The sequence below is a fragment of the Scomber scombrus genome, chromosome 21 (genome assembly GCF_963691925.1).
Source record: "Scomber scombrus chromosome 21, fScoSco1.1, whole genome shotgun sequence".
NCBI lineage: Eukaryota > Metazoa > Chordata > Actinopteri > Scombriformes > Scombridae > Scomber > Scomber scombrus.
The window spans coordinates 8,720,445-8,743,169 of NC_084990.1; the positions used below are offsets into that span (position 1 = coordinate 8,720,445).

The following is a 22,725-nucleotide window of genomic DNA, read 5'->3' on the forward strand; positions in this document are numbered from 1 at the left end:
GATGTAGTGCTTACAATGTAGGAATATTAAGGGAAAACTCCACTCTTTTCTCATGTTTTCTTATTTCTTTTTTCTCATCCTCTAAGATCTTTTCGCCTTTCCTCTCCTTCCAGCCCTCAGCCCCAGTCTCCCTCCCTCCCCAGGCCGTGCTGACACCTCCCTGGCCGGCCTCCCTCTGTGCCTAAACTGAGGGGATGTCTGCCATCGGTCGATGCTTGCTGGCTGTGCGGCCCCAGAGCCCTAATAAACAGGAGTCTAATGGTGTCCCTGGGCTGCTGAGGGGCCTCACATTAAGATAATTAGGCAGTGAGAGGGTGCAGGAATGAGACCCAGGAGAGGAAAAGGGGGAGACCGTGATGCACTTTCTGAGAATCTCGGCTTGTGACTTACTGTCTCTTTGCCTTGTTGCTGATTTGTCGCCTGATTTACTCCTTTCTGCTTGTGCTAAAAACAACACTTGTGTGGCTCTGAGATGTCTGAAAATGTGTCTTGCTGTGAAAACCATAGGAGATGGACCTAGTGTGTGCACATCCAGGCAAGAAAAGAAAAGAAATCACTGCAGAGCACAACGGAGAAAGGTCTGCACACTGTTTGGCTCCAAATAAATAATTTAACTCTTTTTTCAAGGCAACCTGCCCATCTACATGATCTATCTCAGGCAAGTGTGAAAGAGAAAAAAATATGTTGTAGAGACAGTGATCAACTCAAATCTCTATCACCTGCTGGTCAGCAAGCAGCAGGGAAAAACACCACAAAAGGTGACCACAGTACTCCAGAAAAAAGAAACACCTTCTCTTATAATGGGAAAAGGGTATATATTTATATTCAAGAAAGTACCAAATCTATACAATGTATTGGTAAAATCTGATTCATCGTTTACAGTTTAATATACATAGTCATCAGCCTTAATCAATCACATGAAGGTTTCAAATCAAAACACATATTGAGATGTGTTGGTGTGTGTGCCAAGTGTATAAATTTAAAAAGCCTCTCTTCTAATTAGAACGTTATCAATGTCACCCCCTCGTCTAGGTGCGGAAACATGTTCCATACCCATGTATCTCAAAGTGGACAGATTGTGTTATAATGCATTGAAATGGATCCCAACTGGTGTTTTCGATCTTTTATCGTCTTCTGCTGCTTCTGTGCAAGCAATAAACAGCACTGAGCCTTAGGCAAGACTACAAGGGCATTTGAGAATTATAAAAAACATTTTTGGTTTGCATGTAATGACAGCTTTTACTTTGAGCTGTTTTCCAGAATTGGGGTGACTGAAAAAATTACAATTTTGCGAATGTTAGGGGGGCATTTATAAACATGAGGAGCAGGTCCTCTTCCATGGAGCCCGCCATGCTGCACCGCCATGTTTCAACAGTTGCCCAGAACTGACAAACCAAACACTGTTTCTAAAAAGGGCCTTTCACGTTTTTAAAGAGTTTCGTGGCTTCTATAAGTTCTGCTACATGCTTGGGAGGGGGAGGAGGAGGGGAGGTGTATTGCCACTAAATCTTACACACTGCTCCTTTAAAGGACAGCCTCCTGCTCTGAACCTCTCAGAACAGAACTTTGTAGACTGTAAATTTGATCCTTTTCAATTGACTAATATAGGCAGACTCCTTTTTATAGAGGAGTAGGTTGGAAGCTTTTTAAGTTCATCACAATCTTTAACAATCAGATGATTGAGAAAATTTATCTTAGAACAGCCATAGCTCAATGAAAAGTAGATGGTCGTTATTTTCGTTAAGAAATTGTGGTGCTGTAGTACTTCCCATAACTGTCACTTTGATCTGCAGACAAAAGTCAACCTTGTACATGAAAAATGTTTTGGCAGTGCAAAGTGTGGTTAAATCTGTTATACAGTCAACACTAGGTCTGCAGATTCCCATAGAAAAAAGTCAATGACATCAATCAGTGCCTCCATCATGTAGTACTGTATGTTAGTATGAAGTGATTCAACATCAAAGGTAGCCGATATTATATTTTTAACCAGTAGTTCAACATGTTTTAAGATCTTGATCATATCTGTAGAGTCTTTGACAAATGAAGGGAGAGATGCAACATGTAGCTTCAGGGGGGGGAATCTATAAATGTTGAAAGTTTTCAGTAAGCGAACCAATGTCTGCAATAATAGTTCTTTCTCTAGGTTTTTAATGGTCTTTAGACATTTTAGGAAGTATACAAACTTTCATGAAATCCAATTCTTTTTAGTGATATCCTATCTTCAAGAAAACATGAATTTACCTCTTGGATGTATTGGTAGGATCATATTTGAGTTTTTCATAAAAGATAGGACTATCCAGTTGTCGATTGACTTCTTTATGATAATCACAAAAGTCCATTACTACTATAGCTCCACCGTTATCTGGTGGTTCAACCACAATGTTTCTGTCATGTTTCAACTCACATAGAGCCTCCCTTTGAGGTTTAGGTAGGTTATTTTGTATCTTATTCAAGTTTTTTATGAAAGACTTTCAAAATATGTCTCTCTACCAAACGGCAATACAATTGAGGCATTTCTATTTCTAGGAGGTAAAAAAGTGGATTTTGGGTGAGGGCTTTTCGGCTCCCACCTCGTTTTGGATGGCCACTCCTCTGCATGTAAACCTCCTCTACATCTCTTAAACTTTTCTTTTTCAAGGCTTTTATTTAAAGTTAAGTTTTTCTTCGTGTTGTTCACTTTTAGAGAATAAATCCTTTAGTATGTCTTTGGTTGTATAGGCCTTATCCAGCTTCTCATGGGACTCATATATTTGACTGGGAACATCTGTCAGTTGATCATCTCTTGGATGATCAAAACCATCAGATCAAATGAACATTTGTTTGTAATTTTACATGATATGTCACAAAACTTGGGATGACTCAGTCTGACTGGTGGTGCTTTTATAGATTCTCAATCCCGGGGGGAATTCTCTTATGTCGCAGATAATCACTCAAATTGACTGCATGCATGAACAAACATGTCTCTCTGTTGTAGGCTACAGATCTTTCTGAAGTTTTTTGGAGTCTTCTTTGGCAGTCAGAGATGTAGACATATCCTCAAAGGGAGATCCTTTGAGGATGATTTTCTCACAGGCTTCCTAGGTGAATTCAAAAGTGTTACTGGTTGCCATCTTGTAGTTCATATAATGAAAAAACTTGTATGGCGTCTTCAGAGAGGAATGCAGAACAAAAGCAAGCAAAGCTTTAGAGAAGAGACCGAGTGTGTGCACATCCAGGCGAAAAAATTCAGGTGCAGGATGAAAAATATTTCACTTCAGGTACACTACTATTAAAAGCAACCAAATGGGTGTTATTATGAGGACACAGATGTTGATATCTGACAGCTCCAAATGAAGGTTAATTGTGCCAGAGTGCTTTTATGTGCAGCTAAAATTATGTGGATTGAGACCTAATTAGCTTTGTCACTCACCTGCTGCCAAAACCCCTTACCTGGCGAGATAACAGAATGTATTCTTCATAAGCCAATGACAAAATCATTAATAAATGCAAATGGCAACCGCCACAAATGGATGCTAAATCCAAATGTGCCCTAAGATGCAGTTTCTTTAATGGCTATTTGGCAAGACATTAAAGTCTCAACAGCAAATGTAATGGCTTGTAATGTATTCGATGGCAATTTGGAAAGTTGCAGTCTATTAAGAAAATATGATATTTGTTGATCCATTGCCTGCTTACTTCATCTGAAGTCACTTTGGTGCATAAACTTCAATTTTATGGATGCAAACAACCGTCACGATGGTAACAAAGTGGTAAAAGCACTTTAAAATGCAGACTTCAAAATGTCCCCCTTAGACACCTAAAGATGACGCCACAGACATTACATGTGTTTTTAAGATATAGTTCAACATTTTGTGTAATGCTATATGTGTATTTACTTTTTTACATAGACAAACAAAGACGGTTAACACAGAGGGAAAACAGCTAGCCAGGCTCTGTCCAAACATAAACCAAGCTACCAGCACCTCTACATTAACATGTTATATCTTGTTTTTTGATCCATATAAAAAGTAATCACAGGTTGGGTTATATGTCCTGCCAAGCAAATAGTCCAGCACACATATTTTCACCTCGGTTTCTGTACAGATCAAACAAATGACATATAACTTGTGGTTTGGTGACCTTTTGTTGCTTTTAGTCTGTTTTTTTCTTTTTAACCTTTGGACAGAGACGGGCTGGCTGTTTCCTCCTACTTCCAGTCTCTATGCTAACCCTGTGCTGCTGAAGTCAATCTTCCATCTAACTCACTGCAAGAAAGTGAGTAAGCCTATTTTGTCAAAATGTCTATTCCTAAGTGTCCTTTTGTGGGTGTGACAAACCTTCTTTTCTCATAAATAGGGGGTTGTGAACAAAACATAAGTGAAGCAAATTTAGGAAAAGGAACAAAAACATTTTCCTTAGTGGTTCGGATCAAAGAAAACTAGCTGTAGATGTAGATGGTGGAAGCTTTACTGCCTCTCTAACGGACTGTGAGCCTGAAAGACAAACTCGGGAGGGGGACAGAACCTCGACTTCACCTGCTATTCTTGCCTGTTTGAACACGGGGACTGGAGCTGAGCTTCAAACAGGAGCCGGAGCAGGAGTGACGCCTCACAGATAACTACCTCCACTGTCATTTTCTCTTTCGCAGTCTCTCCCTTGCTTGTTTCCACGGCCTGTGCCGCGGAGTGTCAGTTCGCTAGCGGAGGCTCCTCATTCCGCTCTGACACTCTGCAATCAGATGTGACACGCTGAAGGCTCAGATGACCGCCGGGAAGACAAGGTCACACATTCGCCTACTTTTAACGAAGGATGTGCGGGGTTTCCTTTTTGACAGGCCCGCGCTGTGCATAAACACACCCTTACTCACTGCACACACACACACAAGACAGAGCGGGAGTATTTTGCAGACAGGGCCTTTTCTCGTGCCTGTGCAATCTCAGAAGCAATTACCTATTAAAATTTCATCCTTCCCATCTCAGAATGTTTAGGAAAAGATTATAACTGCTGGGGAGGTAATTAAGTCTGCAAATGGTGAATTGAGTTGTGCATAAAGTGTGCTGTGCATGTGTGCGAGTATGTGCTTGTAGCAGTGGGTTTTCTTTCCCTGTGTCTTAATAAAAATGAATAGCGCTGCCCACCTAAAGCTCAGCGTGATACCTAAAATGACAATTACAGGACTCATAAGTACAATATTAGTCTGGAGGACGTGTTCCATGTAGTAATTCACCAGGATAACAGCTATTTCCTAATTAAATTTCACCGCTAACTTCTTCATTCGATTACACACTAAGTGTAGCAACAATGAGATCAGCTGCTGCTTTGTCAATTCGATTTGAGAAACTCTCAACACTTCCAGTTCCTGGCGCCAAAAAACTACGGTGAAAGTCACCCTGAATTATACGCCGGCGGCTCAAGACGTCTTCAGACTTTTCCATGGCGATCCAAATAAGAGTGTTAGCTTTAGTAACATATAACACACGACAAACACAAAGCCCTGTCCTTCAAAGCTACACTCGCATTGTACTTTTTCCCCCTTCTCCTTCCTCGTTTCTCACTTTCCCGTTCCCTCCCTTCTTTGTCTCATCGGCTCTTTGATGCTGAGAGCGGCGAGAGATTTTCAGCCTTTTAAGGATTCAAACAAAGTCTCTGGGTTTTGAGATGACATGAAAGTCTGCCAGCTGAGCCGGTCCAACTGGGGATTTGGTGGGCCGGCTAGTTCTGGTTCACAAAACCAAAAAAATAAAAAAAGGTGCCTATTTTTAATATGCAAGGCCCCTGCTCGATATGCACAGGGGCCCCAAAATATATCACAAATGCAGACCTCTGGCTTTTGTATTACAAATTGACACTGTGCATCTCTCACTTGTGTGGTCCATGTGATAACAGGTACACATGATCAAGTGGCAGTAAAGCACATACTGGGAATACCTGCTTGCCTGCTGCTTTATACCTCTGTTGACAAAGACATTGATTAAAGAGCTTGCAGCTGTGACCCATATAAATGATAAACAAGCAGTGGTCATCTGTGATTTCGTCAGACAAATTGCATTCTTTGACTGACAGTCACGCGAGGCCCAGAGGAATTTTCCCCTTCTTATACAAGCAGCAGAGACCTGCCAGACCAGATTCATTGACGCCAGTAATAGGGCAATCTAGCCATAAGCTATAATCAATATGTGGTTTGCACTAAAAATAGATTTTCCAGCGCAATCCTGCACTAAATCTGAACAAACTCCCTTTGTGTGCGCCTGGTTCTGCACATGTACAGTGGCACTTTTAACCCCTAGCACTTATCTTTACATTGCAATTACCACTGCTCAATTTTCTTCCCTCCTTCCTTCCCTCGTCTGTCCTTTGCATTCATGGCGACGCGCTTAATGAAAAATCATCTTGCCTTTTCCAGTCTATTTATCTTCCGTTAATCACTTAAAACAAGAATAACATGTCCATATCCAGCAAATCCATATCTAATTCCTCTCCTCTCCTCTCCACTCCATCCGCCCCTTCCCTGTGATAAATCGCCTCCCTCGCGAGTGCAGGGACCACTGAACCAATCAGGTGTCTGTCTAGGAGGATCCTGCCCGATCACAGAGGTTAATAACATTCCACATGATTACCCACAAGCCCGAGGATTAGAGGGGTTCAGGGGAGCGGGTTCCACCTTGCAAATAATAATCGCTATTTCACAGCAGTGTCCACCTGGTCAATCAGGTGATAGGCCACTCCACTATCTCATCTCTCCCGCAGTGAGGAGAGAAAAATAAAGACTTGTGTGCAGCCTCTGATAACCAAACCATTTTTTAATCAATGCAACCTTTCTTTCTCCCCCTTTTTTCCACGAGATGCACTCTTGTCAGGATGTGGATGGTGTACGTGGGCGTAGTGCTTCACGCTGAGTAGGGTTATGTCACCTTGTCGTTAGACAAGGGAAGCTATTGTAGGATTTACCAATACATGTTTATCTCATTCTCACCAATAGTTATTCAGCTTCCCCCTCTCTACTTCCTTACATGTACACTTCCTGGCTTTGGAAGCACTTACCAGCCCTCCAAAAAGCTCACAATTGATTGCCAGCTCACTGTTGATGATTTAAAACTCAACTCTGAAAATAAAATGTAAGCTGCATGGAAAAATCTGGGAATTTGGGAATGCTGGTACAACAGCAAAATCAAGAAATACTGCACAATAAGAACTCTAATCATGTGTTTACCAAGAATAAAACTTTCTTTTCTTTGTCCATGAGAATGTAAGCCGCCAAATCGGACAGTATCCTTGATGCTACTTTATTTGCATCAGACAGTTGTGAAATAATCTTATCCAACTGGCAAATTCTCTCTTTTAATAAAACTAGGGCTTTAACACTGAATACCAGATGCAATTAATTTATTATTTCTTTGCTGTACACCAAACTGCTGAAATACAGTCAAAAAAAGGCAAGATGCAGTTTTTGAGTGTGGGGAGGATTTCAGCTGCAGTCAGATGGAAGTGTAAAGGGTGATGTTCATGTATTGCTTGTTAGTAATAATAAACAAGCGATGGACAAATCTGGAAGAAGATGAGTGTGAGTTTCTCTTCTTTTTGAGGGGATGGCACAACTTGGAGCGAATTTGAATGCTGTGTACTGACTTGTGTTTCCATGTGTGTGTGATGCGTTGATGCACTGTACGCACTGGTCTGTACACATATTTGAGTGTGCGTGTGTGCGTGTGTGTGTGTTTGTGTGCATTCATCTGTTTGATCTTCGGTGTTAAAAACACAAAGAAGCTCGGTGCTGTAGCAGCCCACGGGACGCAACAGAAATAGATGGCATTCATACACTCTGTATTCTAACCCACCACCACCAGCACCACCAACCTTTCAAACTCTCAACCCTCCCCAATCCCCCCTGCACACACACACACACACACACACACACACACACACACACACACACACACACACACACACACACACACACACACACACACACACACACACAGAATCACACTACCATCACCACCACCACCACTTCCTCACAGACTCCCACTCTCCTCTTTCTCTCTCTCTCATTATATCATGTGGGCACGAACCAAAAAAAACGTTGGTATTGAAAAGCTGAGAAAAAAAGACAGGCATATATTCTCTTTCGAGCCTGTTATGAAATGGATGGATATCTGGCCGGTGCAAGATAAAACAAAAACCTAAATGCTGTCATTTGAAACAAAATAGGAACAAGCCTGCGGTGATGTACGAGCTCTCTCTCTGTTCCTATACTGTATCTTTCAGCTTTGAGCTTTTCTCATGTTTTCTCCGCAGCAGCAACCAGACACAGTTTGCTTTTAAAACAGCTGAGTCCAGCTGAGATGATCCCAAACTCTCACATCCTTACGTCACTCCAAAATGACTTCATGGAGGGACACCGACACCAACCTTGGACACACTCGAGTCGCTTTAGATAAGCAGTTTTTTTCTGCTGACGCGCGCCCCACCCACACCTCCACATGCTGCTCGAAGTTATACGCACAGTTCACAACAGTCAGTAACGAGCTGTCCAAACATAAAAAAATAAAAAAAACAACTCACGGAGGTTTGTGGCCCTGGAAACATAGTGCTGGGAATGCATCCCAAGGGCCTCCTCCCCCCGATACTGCTCACCTGGACACCCGCCCTGCAGCACATTGGCGACGGCCCTGTGAGGCAGACAGAGAGAGACAGAGAGACAGAGAGGCGGTGATGGATGAGGGGTGCAGACATGAGGAACTGTGCATAACATGCTTAATTCAATTATTCAGTTGGGCTGCACTGCTGCATATCTCTTTATGAAAACTGTGAGGGGCAGTTAAGTGAGGAAATATGTGATTCCCAGATGAATGGAAAAGATATGTGCTGTTTTTTGTTTTGTTTTTAAAAAATGCTGCGATTATTGTATTTGCTTTCATTGTCAATAAGGTTGTGAATGTGTTATAAAAAGAAGCATTTTCAGTTATCTCAAGTCAGACAGATAACTACACAATGGAGCGCAATGCCGCCTTTACTCTAGTGAAAGAATCCCTCCCCGCCTGAGGATATGAGAGTAGCTCACGTAATGTTATGCCATATCACAATGGAGACTGGAGTGGAGAGAGCATGCAGTAGGCCTATATCTGCTCCTCCTCATAGACTCTCCATACAGACATAAGTTGGTCTCGTTGCTCAGGATCCAACATGGATTTGACGTTTAAAGCAACTTGCAGGTTAATAATGTTACGTTATTCAAAGTGTCATTTAATTCTCATGATATACTTCTGATGTGCACAGGAGCAGGTGGACAAAAGAATTGCACGTTGCGCGCTCCAGATCACTGCGCGCGTAGGCTACTACTGCAAGTATTTTTTGTAAACAAGCGCACAGAGAGAAGCAGGCAGAGAGGGAGAGAGCAGGAGGAAGGGAGGGACGTGGGAAGAGGGAAAAAAGAGAGAACGAGAGAGAGTAAGAAGTACCTGGACATGTTCTCTCTCTGCGGCCGGTGCGCCTTTTCCAGACCCAATTTGGTGAAAATTCCCACAAGAGCCATGATGGCCACTACTCCACATATGATGTAAACAATTAAGTTCGTCTTGTCTTTGGTGCTGTCGTGCATCTTGTTGATTTTCTTGTAGGGAGTCTGTCCGGTCTTCATCCATACCGGAGTGTCATAATTTTTGCAGGTGCTCTGATCCAAACGCGAGTGCTTATAGGAGCAGCAGAATCGGAAGCCACAGGTGCCGCAGCAGTACAGATAATTGCCCGTCTTGCAGATGAACGGCGGGTCCCACTGGCCCATCACGTCGTAGTAGCCCCGGCATCTGTCCTCCGTGTGAGGGGTCTCCTCGGACACGCTCTCCTCCTCCCTGGAGCCGTTGGAGGTGGCGATCATTACGAATCCTCCGAGCAGTCCGGGCTCCCCGTCAGCCTTGCACACAAGAGCCATAACTTTGAGTAACAAGAAGCCGAGGAGAAAGTATTTCCCTCTCATTGTGCTTTCTCCTCCGTTCAACTTCACGCGGAAACAAAAAGACTTGGAGAGAGGGGGAAAGGCGCACGGTCATGATATGGTGAAAAGTCCAGAAACATACATCCAAACAGCAACGCACTGTCATCCGCGCCGATGAACATCTTTACTAACAAATCATCATCCAAAAAAGAACACGCAGAATAAAACCAATCTCTGTGAAATTAACTTGACTTAATCTAACTGCATGCTCTCCGACAAGCACTCTGCTGCGCATCTACACGTCTTCTCGGAAAGGCATTAGCTGGCTCAGATTTCGCGTTTTCGGGAGCACATCACTTCACATATCCATCGGTGCGCTCTTACGCACAGAAGTAGGCAGAGACACAAGCCACACCGAGGATGAGAGCGCAGTGAGCGAATAGAAGAGCCGAGGGTGGGAGAGCCTGGTGCACAAAAGGAGAGGAGGAGGAAAACAGGGGGAGGGAGAAAGACTGCGAAGGCTGAGGACAGTGAGAGAGAGCCTTTCAGTGAAATATTATGATAAAAGCGCCGAAATACGCTCATCACTATTCTGTTTTGCAGTTGAGGAAAGACGTGGAAGCTTCCCCTCCTTTTTTCCCACTTCACACATTTTCAGTTGGAGGTTGCCATTGTTTTAGAAATCCTGAAATCCAAAGTAGCTTAATGTGTTATAATTGGAAGTGGCTGGCACAGCCTCTAAGAATAGGGGATGTATTTTTTGAAAAAGAGCCCTTCACCAAAAATGTGTCTTTATGACACGTACTGGAATTTTTGGAAAATGCATATTCCTGTCAATGCTCATGAAGATCCAATCTCTGGTCAAAAATGAGTAACCAGAGGTACAACTAAACCACTAAATAATAAAACAAGTAATGTGTATTATTTCTTCCCAAAACAATTGATATAGTGCCTAATAAATAAATGTAAGCTGGAAAAAAATTGTCTCGTTCCCAAACGCTTTCAGATTGGGAAAATATCATTTATCATAAACATAACTAGACCTGATGTGTAAGAGAGACTTTTTATTGCATTAATATCATTTTAAATTGCAATGGTTGCTTCCTCTCCTGCTAACACTTTGTAAGTTTTATAGCCCGTGAATTTATATCTCAAAGCTTTTCTATGATTACAGCGAGTACAAACGGTTTATTGTCTTGAAAACATAACAATGTAAAACATAAGTATCCACCTTCAAATCCTACATGTAAAATTGTAGTACAAACGGTCTCTGTTGATTCATTTTGTATTTATTTTATTCGGAGACTATTTGAACTATTTTGATTCATTTAAAGAGACCAAAATCAACCATTAATCCTCATTCAAATATTAAAAGTGTTAAAGGAACCGGCCAGCTACAACCAGTGTAGATGTAGCATGTTGAATTTTTAACAAGCTCTCTCCATGGTGCTGAAAGGCTCCAGCCTCTGTCCAAGGTCCTTATTTTTCTGTGAATGCGGAGCTGTGGGCGACCACAGGACTTCCTGTAGTGTTGACGCAACCTTCAAAAGTGATGTCAATGTTTTTAGTTTATAATGATTTATTCCAGGGGAGTGTGTAGGCCTACATCCTATATGTCAGTCTTACGCCACATCCGTAAACGTAATAGGACTTTTTAAAACTTATTTCCAGACATCTCATTGGAACCGTGTCATTGGAACACCCTCCATGACCCCGGGGCTTCCCTGGACTCTAGTTTGCCAATCACTCGAGAAAATTAAGCAAGTTAATCAAATAAGACTGTCAGGATCATCAACACTATGGATCCCCACAAACGCCCCCAACCTCGCCTCCTCATACTCTCCCTTGAACAGCCTCCACCCCTCACTGGACACTTGACACCACATAGTGGGAACTGAAACTGAACTGTAAGTGCAATATCTCCATACTGCATCAGTAACAACAGTCACATGCACTACCCCCTGTTTTACATTTGCTGCTATTTTATGGCTTTTAAAGCCAAGATCTGTGCACTTGTGTTATTTAGCCTATATAATTCCTTTACTTTGTATTTCTGAAACTTTCATAACATATTTTCCAATTATGTTATTTTGTAACCTTGTATTTATAGTGTTATGTTTGTTTAAATCGTTTATTCTGCAAGTGCACTGAATCTAAGCCTATTAAAACTTGTCAACTTGTCAATACTTCATTAATATGTAGAAGGTGGCAGTTGGATGCATAAATCCACTTGTGAGTGTGTATGTTGGAGGAAAACCTACAAGTCAAAGTCAAGCTGGGAGTCGCTGCAGCGAAAGTCACAGACTGACAAACAGGCGTTGTAGTCGATCACAGAGAGTCACCAGCCAGTAGAGAGACACACATCCGGAGCGACACAACAACCCTGACAGGAGGCTGGCTGACAGACTCACAAGTGATACGTTACTTGCCTGAAATAACAGTTTGCTCAGTGGATCCTATGGCTGAGACTGAGGATATCTTTCTCAGGGCGAAACATCGGACATTCAGCGGACTGACCGAAGGTAGCCGAGAGTCGTTAGCTTCTTTAGCAGAGGTGTTATGCTGAAGTCTGTTCCCTTTCGATATGTGTGTCCTCTTACCATAAACACCAACCAGTTACTTGTATTACGACGTTAACATTAACCATAACCTCAACAGCGAGGGTGGTGATGCAGAAAATACTATTTTAACACGAGGGGGATATTAAATGAGAAGGGGTACAAACTTCGACACATCAACGGCTAGCCAACTTACATGCTAGCGCATTAGCTAACACACTCAAACTTGGCTGCCTGTCAAGACAAGTTGTTGCCGCCGGCTGCTGGTTTAAATTAAAGTCTTACAGAAGCATAAGCAGCCACTCGACAGCGTTGGTATAGCTTTGTTGTAATAACAGTGCCACCGTTGTCAGCTGTAGCCAAGCTAAACGGCTAATTTGTTAGCTTGTGTTTTCAAAATAAAACGTTTCAGTTGTGTTGGGCAGTGAATCAGTTGTTTCAAACGCATTGTATTAAACATAATAACTTAGTTAATAGTTTTTGGTAACTTTCTGTGGAATATCACAGATGATTTCACACAAAACGTCTCACTAAAAAGTCATGTTTAGATTCGCGACTTCTTCAACTGAAACGTCTTACAGACTGATTTAATTCACAACATTTCTGAGGTGGAGACAAGCTCTTTCTGGTCTTCTGTTTTGCTTCTGATTTGATTATTAGTTTTGATAAGTATCGCTCCACATTTCCCTGTCATGTCTGGCACCTGGAGAATTGTGTTGTCATATTCTCATAGTCTCGCAGTGTGATTGGATAGTGTTACTAACGTTGCTATGGACACCATAGTTTTCACTGAACTTTCTTATTGATATTTTGGTCTTGGATAACTTGTAATGATCTTGTTAAATAACTTGTGGGTCAAGCTCATGTAACTAAATTAACCGGTTGGAAGATAGTGTCTGGTTACCATAGAGCCGATTGAAACCTTTAGCCCAAGTAGAAATTGAATTTCTTTAGATCAACACTTGAAGAAGTGTAGAGAGAGCCAGCATGAATCAGCCTTTACATTCAAGATATTTTAGGATTCAAAACATAATCACAGCTTACTTATATGTGCAGTGAATTCTACCTTTCATGTATGTTTTCTACTCAGGAAACTTGCTTGTATAAGAGAGCTCAGGGGAAACAATTGAAATGTTCAGTATTTTATTACTTGCTGCAAAAGCAAGCCCCTTATGCTTTCATCTCAAATTATGATTAGTTTTGTTTTGAGCACACCATCTGCCACCTGAGAAATCTCTGCGATTTGTGTTTGAAGTTGTGCTCGCCCAGCACAGCCACACAAGGCTGTTGCCTCTTATCTCCTGTCATGGGAGCTTTGCTCCTCCAAGTCCTTGTGTTTTTTTTTATTTCTCTCTTTTGTCTGTGAAATAGTTCATATATCTGACTCCAGAGAGAGACATTGTACTGTAAAGTATGCTCAGCGCACCAAAAAAGCTTTCAGGATTTGCATGAGGGTGCCATGCAGCTTTCTTAAAGCTTAAAAAGATTGTGTCTGTTGTTTGGGGCACTGACAAAGAAGATGGCTAATAACTCCAGAGCAGGGAAAAAATGTGCGGGTGTGTATGTGCACATTTACATGTTGCATGTGTATGCATGTGCACTCTTGCACGCCTGTGTTATTTGAATACATTACTGTGCAAATAGGAGCAGGTTATCTCTGTGCTGAGGTGTGTATTGTTAGGTAATGATTTCCATATGTAAACACTCATAAAATGAGATAAAGTTTTGAGCGTGTATTCCACTGAGCTGCAAGAGTTCAAGATGTGCTGATGAATGTTTTTCATCTCTTTTAAATACAGATCTGGTCTTCATCCTCTTTAGATGTCAGTGCTGACACAGACTGCTGAGATAAAGTTAAATCTGGATCACAGTTGGAAACTGAACTTTAGTGGTCACGGCAGCTCGTGAAACTCAAAATTTATCCACAGTCCTCACTGTGTAGTCATAAGATCAAGACCAGACTAGTTTGGACTGAAGGCATTCAAAAGTAATTTGACTGAAGACATGATGATGGTAATCATAAAAGTAGAGAGTGTTTCCCCTTGTGGTTTCACAAATGTCAATTACACTGAGGGGATCATCGTGCTTCCCACGAGCAAGACACTCTTTGTCGCTCTTTCTTTTCCTATCTTTGCTCAAGTTTCTCTGGAGGACAGAATTATCATAAACTCATTTGGGAGACAGAGATACATGGAGAGCATGTTAAGCACAGAGGATGCTGAACAGCAGAGTAGCTCCTGCTGAGTGCGAGTGAGAGGATTTGTGCAGAATGCAGATGCTGACAGCATACACCAATTATCCGCGTAACTACACTACAATGCTGTTTTCACATTCTCCGGAAGCTAAATGAGTGTCGAGTGAGAGCAGTTGTTTACACCTGCTCTCTGCATCTGTCCATCTGAGCTCAAAGAAGGAGACTCCATTTCCATATCACTTCAGCGAGCTTTCTCCTGTGTCCTTCACGTCATGCGTTGTCATTACCATCAGTGGTGTGGAGTTGAGTGTCTGCTTCCGCTCTCTACATGGAAAGACATGCACAGTTTGCTTTGTCAATGAATATTTGAGAGTGATTAGATTGGAGGGCCCCTCTGTTACGCAATATCAGGATTATGTAAAACACTTGTTCTTTGTCATTCACGCTCCAACATGTAGCTGTGTGTTAATTATTTACAGCTTCGACAAAAAGGTCGTACATTACGTTCCCGCTAGATCTTCCAGTTCCTGTTTCTTAATCCAGATCACAGCTCTTTCAACTAATCATGTGTCGTGTCGAGTCCAAGAAAGAGCTTGAGGCTTCTACACGGAGCTCTCACAGCAGGCCTCATGTCGCTGAATGACTATAATGCTGCGATGACACCTAATCCCCAAAGCCTTTGTGTTTCCGCGTACTACTGTGTGCACTCTTCCGTGTAAGCGTCTTCTGACCTAAACACACCAAGAATAAAAATGCTCCGCTAGAATGTGAAGTTAATGCCAGGTAGATAAATTGAAAGGTCACCTGCGGATGACAGTTGTGTCCTTTTAAAGGAGTGTGTGGGGGGAAAAAAGGACAATTATTTGAATATGTAAGATGAGACATTTATTGTTTTAAAAAAGTGTATTTAATTCACAATTCAGCAATAATAAATGATTAATTCTCCATGCAACCCACATGTATTGTATCAACATGTGGTTCACAGGTGTCACATGCAAACTGATATGTAATTTGACCAAATCTGTATCTATATGAGAACCTACACTGTTAAAAAAATACTGTGATGTTAAATACTAAATTTGACAGTTATTGCCTGATGCAGCTTTAAATGATATTTATGCCTACAATGACAATTTGTCTATGAATTTGTCATTTTTCGAGCAAAAGTGACAAATATTTGATGGTTCCAGCTCCTGAAATGTGAGAATTTACTGCTTTTCAACATGATTTGAAGACTTGAGGAAAAGGAAATCATAATCAGCATTTGTCACTTTTTTTCTCATGTTTATAGACTGAATAATTAGATGATTAATTGAGAAGGTAATCAGCAGATTAATCATTGCAACCTCACATAATTTAGCTCCTATAAACTTTGTAATAACCAGGCTGCATGTCTTCTTTTTTTCCCCCCAGATGTGGAGCACGAGTGGACGGGACCATTTTGCTTCATCCAGGCTGCAGACCCCCAGCTCGGGCTGATGAAGGCTTGGAAGGACGGCGACTGCGACGGCGGAGGTGAAGAATGGGCCGAGGAAGTTGAGCTCACCAAGCAGGCGGTGGAGGCTGTGAACCAGCTCAGCCCCAGGCCCAGGTTCATGGTGCTGTGTGGAGACCTGGTCCACGCCATGCCAGGTAAAAACAGGAAACACAGTGCATTTAAAAACCTTGAAGAAAGTTTGTATGTTTTCAAAAAGTGCACGCAAATCACTGTTACTAACTCTGTTACTGTTTCAGTTTAGCACTTTGAAACATTTATTTTATGGCATTATTAGCTTTTTTTTAAAGAATAAACATTTTTAGGCTCAACAGGTGTTTTGAGGGGAAGCACCAAGCGTGAGTCCTTCTGTTGATTTGTGATGAAACACTGATTACACTGCTTTTATGCTAAAATGCAAAATGCTGTATGCTTCGCTGAGTAGTGATGGGTGTCGAAAAGCTAGTGCTAAATTGGTACCTGCTCCTGACTGGTCAGCACTGAAATATTGATAAGCTCCTAGACTAACAGAGCATCACCATTTATCCAGGAGTGGTATTTATGTAAAGTTAACTCATTCTAACATACCTGGCATTTTCAAATTCCTAACCGTCCCCTAATGATGACAGAGCATGCTGGCATCAGGCCATTACTTTTGTTGTTGCATTACTGTGTGTTTACGCTCAGTCCTCTCCAGTCATGGTTAAGTGTGGGCTCAATGAAATGACAACTAAATGCAGTATATGTAAAAAGGTAGGTGCATGTAAAGCAACCTCCTGAAACACAAATTCAACATACTATAAATCTGAAACTTAAGCAAAGTGTCTGCAGCACCTTCGTCTTCAGTGCAGCCTCTCTGCTCCGATACTGATGGGATTAGCCGAACTAAAAATGGAAGGTAACACTCGTCGTTATCCTCATAAAAATAAGTCTGTAGTTATTAATTCAGTCCCATAGACAACGTCAGTCAAGCAGCAGCCACAACTTAAACCCTCATTATATATACAGAAAACACAGGAAGCAATTTAACTTGTTATTTCTGCCAAAAAAGGAAAAATAAAATCACTTTTTTTCCCACATCTTTTCATGTCAGGTCTTTATTTTTTTGCACCAAATTATAGAGTAGTATCAATAAGAGTATCAAAAGTATCAATATCGATATCAATAAAATACTTTTGATACCCATCCCAATCTGAGTGATAAATACATGCTGAGTTCTGAGGGCTTTAATGACAACAAGTAAACAAGCCACAGCAGCTATAAGAGGCCAGTAAAAACAAGCTACCGGCATCATCCAGGGTGGCTGCCAATTATCCGCCAATTATTTGAACTCACAGATGCGTGAGCTTTAACTCCAGCTCAGCCCTCTTTCCAGTCAGACCCAATGATACAGCGGCGGCCCCACAAGCTTTATCTCATGGCATCTGGCACCTCAGGCAGGCTCATGCAAATTTTGTACTTATAAGTGCTCGAAATGACTCTCCCAAATTACAGATAACACTAAACTGTTTAGAAACACAAGCTGCGATATGGCACGCCCACACACTGCTTCACCAATCAACTTGCTTTTTATGCGTAGTTTGTGTTCAGCACTCTAAAATGCAGATAATGACAGATTGTGCACCCTTAGGAGATATCAGATTTTTAACGGAGGATGTCATTTAAAGAGAAGGTTATGAGGAAAGTTTAAAGTGGTCAACAGCCACTGCCCAAACACTGCTAAATGATGGGTCGAGGAATCAGCCATCAAAGCATGTCTTTTATATTTTTTACAGTAAAGCAACTGGTGACTTATGTGAAAGAGTGGCAACAGTTGTTTAAGCAAGGTTTATATTCAGTTACAGTCCTGCTGTAGACTAGGTTTGATTTATAGTGCAGTGTTTGGTTTTATCCATTGATAGCATGTCCTTTGTTATATCCACTGATGCTGGGTTATGCATATAGTTGTAGTGGTTAAGTTAAGTCCTCCATTTCTAACCACTGAATATGAAATGACACTGTGTAACTAATGACTATTTCCAGTATTGAGTCATCTGTCTGTTATTTTCTCAATCAAGCAATTAGTCGTTTGGACCATAAAATGTCAGAAACTGGTGAAAAATGTCAATCACTGTTTTTGAAAGCCCAAGGTTGTGTCCTCAAATGTCTTTTTGTCCTACCCACCACAAACCCAAATATATTCATATCATATCATAGAAGAATAAAGAAAGCGGAAAATATTAGACTGGAATCAGAGAATTTGGACTTGAAGAAAAAAGACTCAAAATGGTTAATCATTTATAAAAAAAACTAATGGCAATCAATGTATAACTAATTGATGCAGCTCTAGTTCCTTCAGAGCAGCGATCGTGACAAGCAGGATGTTTGCTAGATGTGTGTTATTTAAAACCATTGGAGCACTGAGCTTTTCTTCAACTCTTCAGCTTAATGTTTTTTTCTCTATTAGCAATTTGTCCTCAGAAACACAAGCAATCTTAATTCTTATTTATTCTAATCTTTAGCATCTATTTCTTTTCTACTTCCACTACAGGTTATAGTTTTTGACCTGCTTAGCATGAAATTACTTTCTGATTAGGCAGGAAAACCGCTCTGAAAGCAGGTATTATGTCAACGTCAAATGTATTTGTCATAATAGTAAAAATGTGTCTTTTACTAACACCTTTAGACAGCTTGTTCAGACTCTGTATAATCTGAGTCTGATTGGGAGATGCTGCTGTCATTTTTGTGCCCGAGGCAGAATTGTGACCCCCAGTGCAGCAGGTAGGAGAGGTTCGTGACGATCTGCAAAAATCAATGCTTGTATGCATAATACTGAATGTCACGAGACCAAAAATGTAATATAACACGCAGTTTTCTTATGCTGACGTATTTGATAGGTGTCATGTTCAGTTATGGCTGTCGGCAGTGAGCGAACACACAGAACAAGTCGTGAATTTTTATGAACTTCACCAAAGATTCTCAGATACGTTATCAGCAGAACTGGACATTCACCAGCCTTTAAAGAGAATGAAATATGTATATGAAAAATGTATTTTCAGCTACCCTCTGAGATTGTCCTAATTAATGTACACGCTCTGTGAAGAACATAAGCTTTGGGGTAGTTCAGTTATAGAATATTCCTCATTGAGGTAGGTTTGAACATTCGCCTGCTCTGTTTCCCAGCCAGAGTCTGTAAACAATATACTCCCCTATGACAGCAGCTGATATTTACCTATGAATAAGCACAGCCCCTCCCCAGCTATTCTCAGGCAGGTTGAGTTTTTTGTGCTGTTGAAGATGTTGGCCATTGATCAGACCAGCCAGACTTTTAAACTCCTGTCCAATTCTAAAAATCTATTAGATAGTAGTTGGTGTTTTTTTCTGCTGCTGCTAGGAGAGAACAAAAAGTTAGTTCTCTTTCCTGTTCATGAAGTCTATTTTGTAAACAGGAGTCGTCGTCCCCCCCGTGGCAGCATGCAGCATTTATCTATAAAAAAGCACCTGGTTGCCTTCAAGCTGTTTGCATTAAGGCAAGATCTCGCTTTGTTGAAACTGTTCAGCAGATGAATGCTGGTTGGAGATGGGGAATATGAGACCTTTTTTTTTTTTAATTATGTTTTTAATTCGGTTTGTAAATAATCTCTTAACAGGAGTGTGGATTGTTTTCTCTCTCCCAATTACAAACCCAACTCTCTGCTTGTCTTTTTATCCCCCGCTGGGAGTTAGACGTGTTGGAACGAGGACAGCGAGGCGACTTCTCTTACCTCGGTGGCAGCTGGTTCCCCCAATCCACCAGATGCTTTTAGCTCTCCAGCCAGACAAATAGATTTTCAGATTAACGCCATGTTTGAAAATAGTTGGTTAGATCCAGAGATGGCTGGTCGGGTAAACAAAAAAAAACACGAATTCCGTTGCTTTTTCCCCACCTTGTTTGGAAGGCCTGCTGTGTTTGAGTCATGCTGTGTTCAATTGTGCACCCTTCTGTCAGTCTGTGTCTTAGTAGTGAGCTGAATGCTAACCTATAAACACAAACCAAAACACTCCACTTATATAAAAACCACCTTTAATAGCCGCAGACATGTGTTTCCCAGTGGAAGGCCGCGACTGTGTGTCTTAGGAGGCATTAGTTGCGAGCGGATGCTTTTATCGAGGTAACTGTAATGAAATGAATGGCTACAGTGAGATACGCTGGTTCCTCGATGTCCAGCTGCCTGATTTGATAACAGGGTAAGAGGAATAGGCTGGCAGGACCAACTGCTAGTTAATGTTCAGCAAAAAGAGCTGCAAGCCACCAACCAATGCAAACTACCTTTGCATGACAATTAGGCAGCTAGCATGAGGTGCCTGCCTGGCCTCAAGGAATGGGCAACAAGAAAGAGAGAGAGAGTATTATAGACTCTCCATCTCAGCATGTTGTCTCTGAGTACTTCTCTTTTCATGTGTGATTGGATTGTGATGCAAGTACCACTGGGCTGGATCCTAACTTGAGGATTATGTAAGATATTAAGCAGAAGTATAAGTTTAATGTGGTGCAGTATGTCATCTGTAGAATGTCCTTGGTCCTCGTTTCTAAAATTTTAACCCAAGGCAAATTATTCATATGCAACACATATTTGGTTTGGCTGAGTCACAGAGCGACTCTTACCTTCCTCTTCTCTTTTTTTTGGGTCATAATGACTACACATTTTAGCTGAGTGGAGGACAGTTGCAAAACCCACTGGAGCTGTCTTTCACTATCATCTTAGAGTCTTGCTGTAGGCGTCTTGAGTGTCCCGATCATCTCCATGACTGCACCATTTAGACCAAACATGGCCGCCATCCATTTTACCACATCTCTCCCCTGACTGCCTCTCGTCAGTTGCATTTATAGGTCATAGCCAGATCTATTTCAGATACGCGGCGGGACAGTATATAGTGTAAATTGGAGATGGAGTTGAAAAAATGATTCACATAAGAATCTTATTTCTTATCTTTTAAGTTTCTGAATTGATTCACGATTCATGTCAAAAATCGATTTTCTAAATGTTAATGAACCAAAAAGGTGGAACAGCAGTGAACCCAAACAGTGTACAATGCACACACACCAAGCAGTTACAACATTTTTTTTGATTTAATGACCAAATAATTACCTTTGCGAGACAATATATGAAATTGTGAATACTCTCTACGCTGTCACTCAGAAACTAAAGTTAGTGGAGCGGTACTGGAGTAAACTGGAGCAGTAAAAAACCAGACTGGCTGACCAACACACACTGCAACACTTAAACAACTCTGAGGTGAAAAAAAACAACTTCTCATTCTGTTTCAGCTCAAAAACCCTGCGCCCGCTCAGGATGTTGGACAGCGATTAATTTCCTCGGAGCTAACGGTGCAGCAGAGAGGCTGCTCTCTGAGAGGCTGCTCTCTGCTGCGGGAAACATGACATTGATAACAGCACATCGGAGCTCTCCAACACCCCCCCCCCATTTTGTTATTCTCATACAGGCAGGAGACTTTAAGATGCTTTCAAATTAATTAATCCATTAATTAATGCAGTTAACTTTTTAAATACAAAGGCTGCAGAACATTTATATTAATTGCCAGTAATGTTTCATATTATATTTCAGTGGATTGAGGATACCAGTGAATGGTTTGGCACACAGTATACTGGAGCAAGAGACTGAAATTAGTGCCACCTTTTCTGTTCATTCAGTCTGGAATCGGGTTTGAAACAAGAATCGATCCTGAATCAAATCAGACACCAAGAATCTGAATCAAATTGTGATATTCCCAAAGATTCTTATCACTATTTGATAGTGTAAGCATAGGGTCTGAACCGCAAGGCCTCGGGGACCTTTAAACACTGCGGCGTCAGCCCTTGTTATTGTCAGCCCCAGCAGAGCAGGTTGTGTGTGCCATCCTCATTACCCGCCACGTCCGTCACTTGCCTGGCAACTGGGCTGCAGCATCGGGGGGTAGGAGGGAAGAGATATTATAGCAGGAGCTGCTCCTTCCGTCTCTCGGCTGACATTTCCCCTTAAACTGTTTATTTACAATACAGAATGAATGGGTGGCGGCCAGGGGAAGCTGGCTGTCAACCGGCATTGTCAACACTGCTGCCTGTCAGCGACAGGAAATTGGCAACTGTATTCCTGTTCCCACGGATTCCACTCTCTAGCGCTCCTCTGCTTCGCTCTTACATTCTCTTTTTCTTTCTGTCTATCTCTTTCCTCTCAGTTAATCTCTCATCTGTTTTCCTTTGCAAACAGCTGTGGTTTCATGCCTCATACCTTATTTTGACAACCTTCATTTGCAAGTCTGACACAGACGCACTCATTTATTCTCGCGTGTGATGAATTTATTGGAGGCAACCTTGTGAATAAATTTCTATTGCTGGAATCAAAAGTTTAGTTTGTTCTCGTAATTGTCCTGTAACTCAAAAAACAATAGGGTCATCATGTTCATCAATATTGGGTTTGAGCTTTAGACTGTGGTGTGAAGGCGGGAAAACTGAAAGGCTAAGTAACGATGTTTCCACTAAATTTGCCTTCAAAGCGCCTTGTTCCCCCAAATAAAACAATGTCAAGTCATGATTCTTAAAGAAATGCTGGCCAGCGTTTGCTCCTACAAC

General features: G+C 41.5%; 2 protein-coding genes across 2 annotated transcripts in view; one reads left to right on the plus strand and one right to left on the minus strand.

Annotated features, from left to right (window-relative positions):
* Nucleotides 1-9,952, minus strand: part of shisa9a (shisa family member 9a) — a 48,665-nt gene extending 38,713 nt beyond the window's left edge. Inside the window, exons 1-2 of the mRNA XM_062442960.1 lie at nt 9,438-9,952; nt 8,542-8,648 (exon numbers count right to left, since the gene is read on the minus strand). Coding sequence (XP_062298944.1) covers nt 8,542-8,648; nt 9,438-9,952 — 622 coding nt within the window. The remainder of the gene's footprint in view (nt 1-8,541; nt 8,649-9,437) is intronic.
* A 2,304-nt stretch (nt 9,953-12,256) lies between these two features.
* The window catches only part of cpped1 (calcineurin-like phosphoesterase domain containing 1), a 36,653-nt gene continuing 26,184 nt past the window's right edge, over nt 12,257-22,725 (plus strand). The window contains exons 1-2 of the mRNA XM_062443017.1: nt 12,257-12,432; nt 16,076-16,294. Of these exons, the coding sequence (XP_062299001.1) occupies nt 12,369-12,432; nt 16,076-16,294 (283 nt within the window). The 5' untranslated portion in view covers nt 12,257-12,368. The remainder of the gene's footprint in view (nt 12,433-16,075; nt 16,295-22,725) is intronic.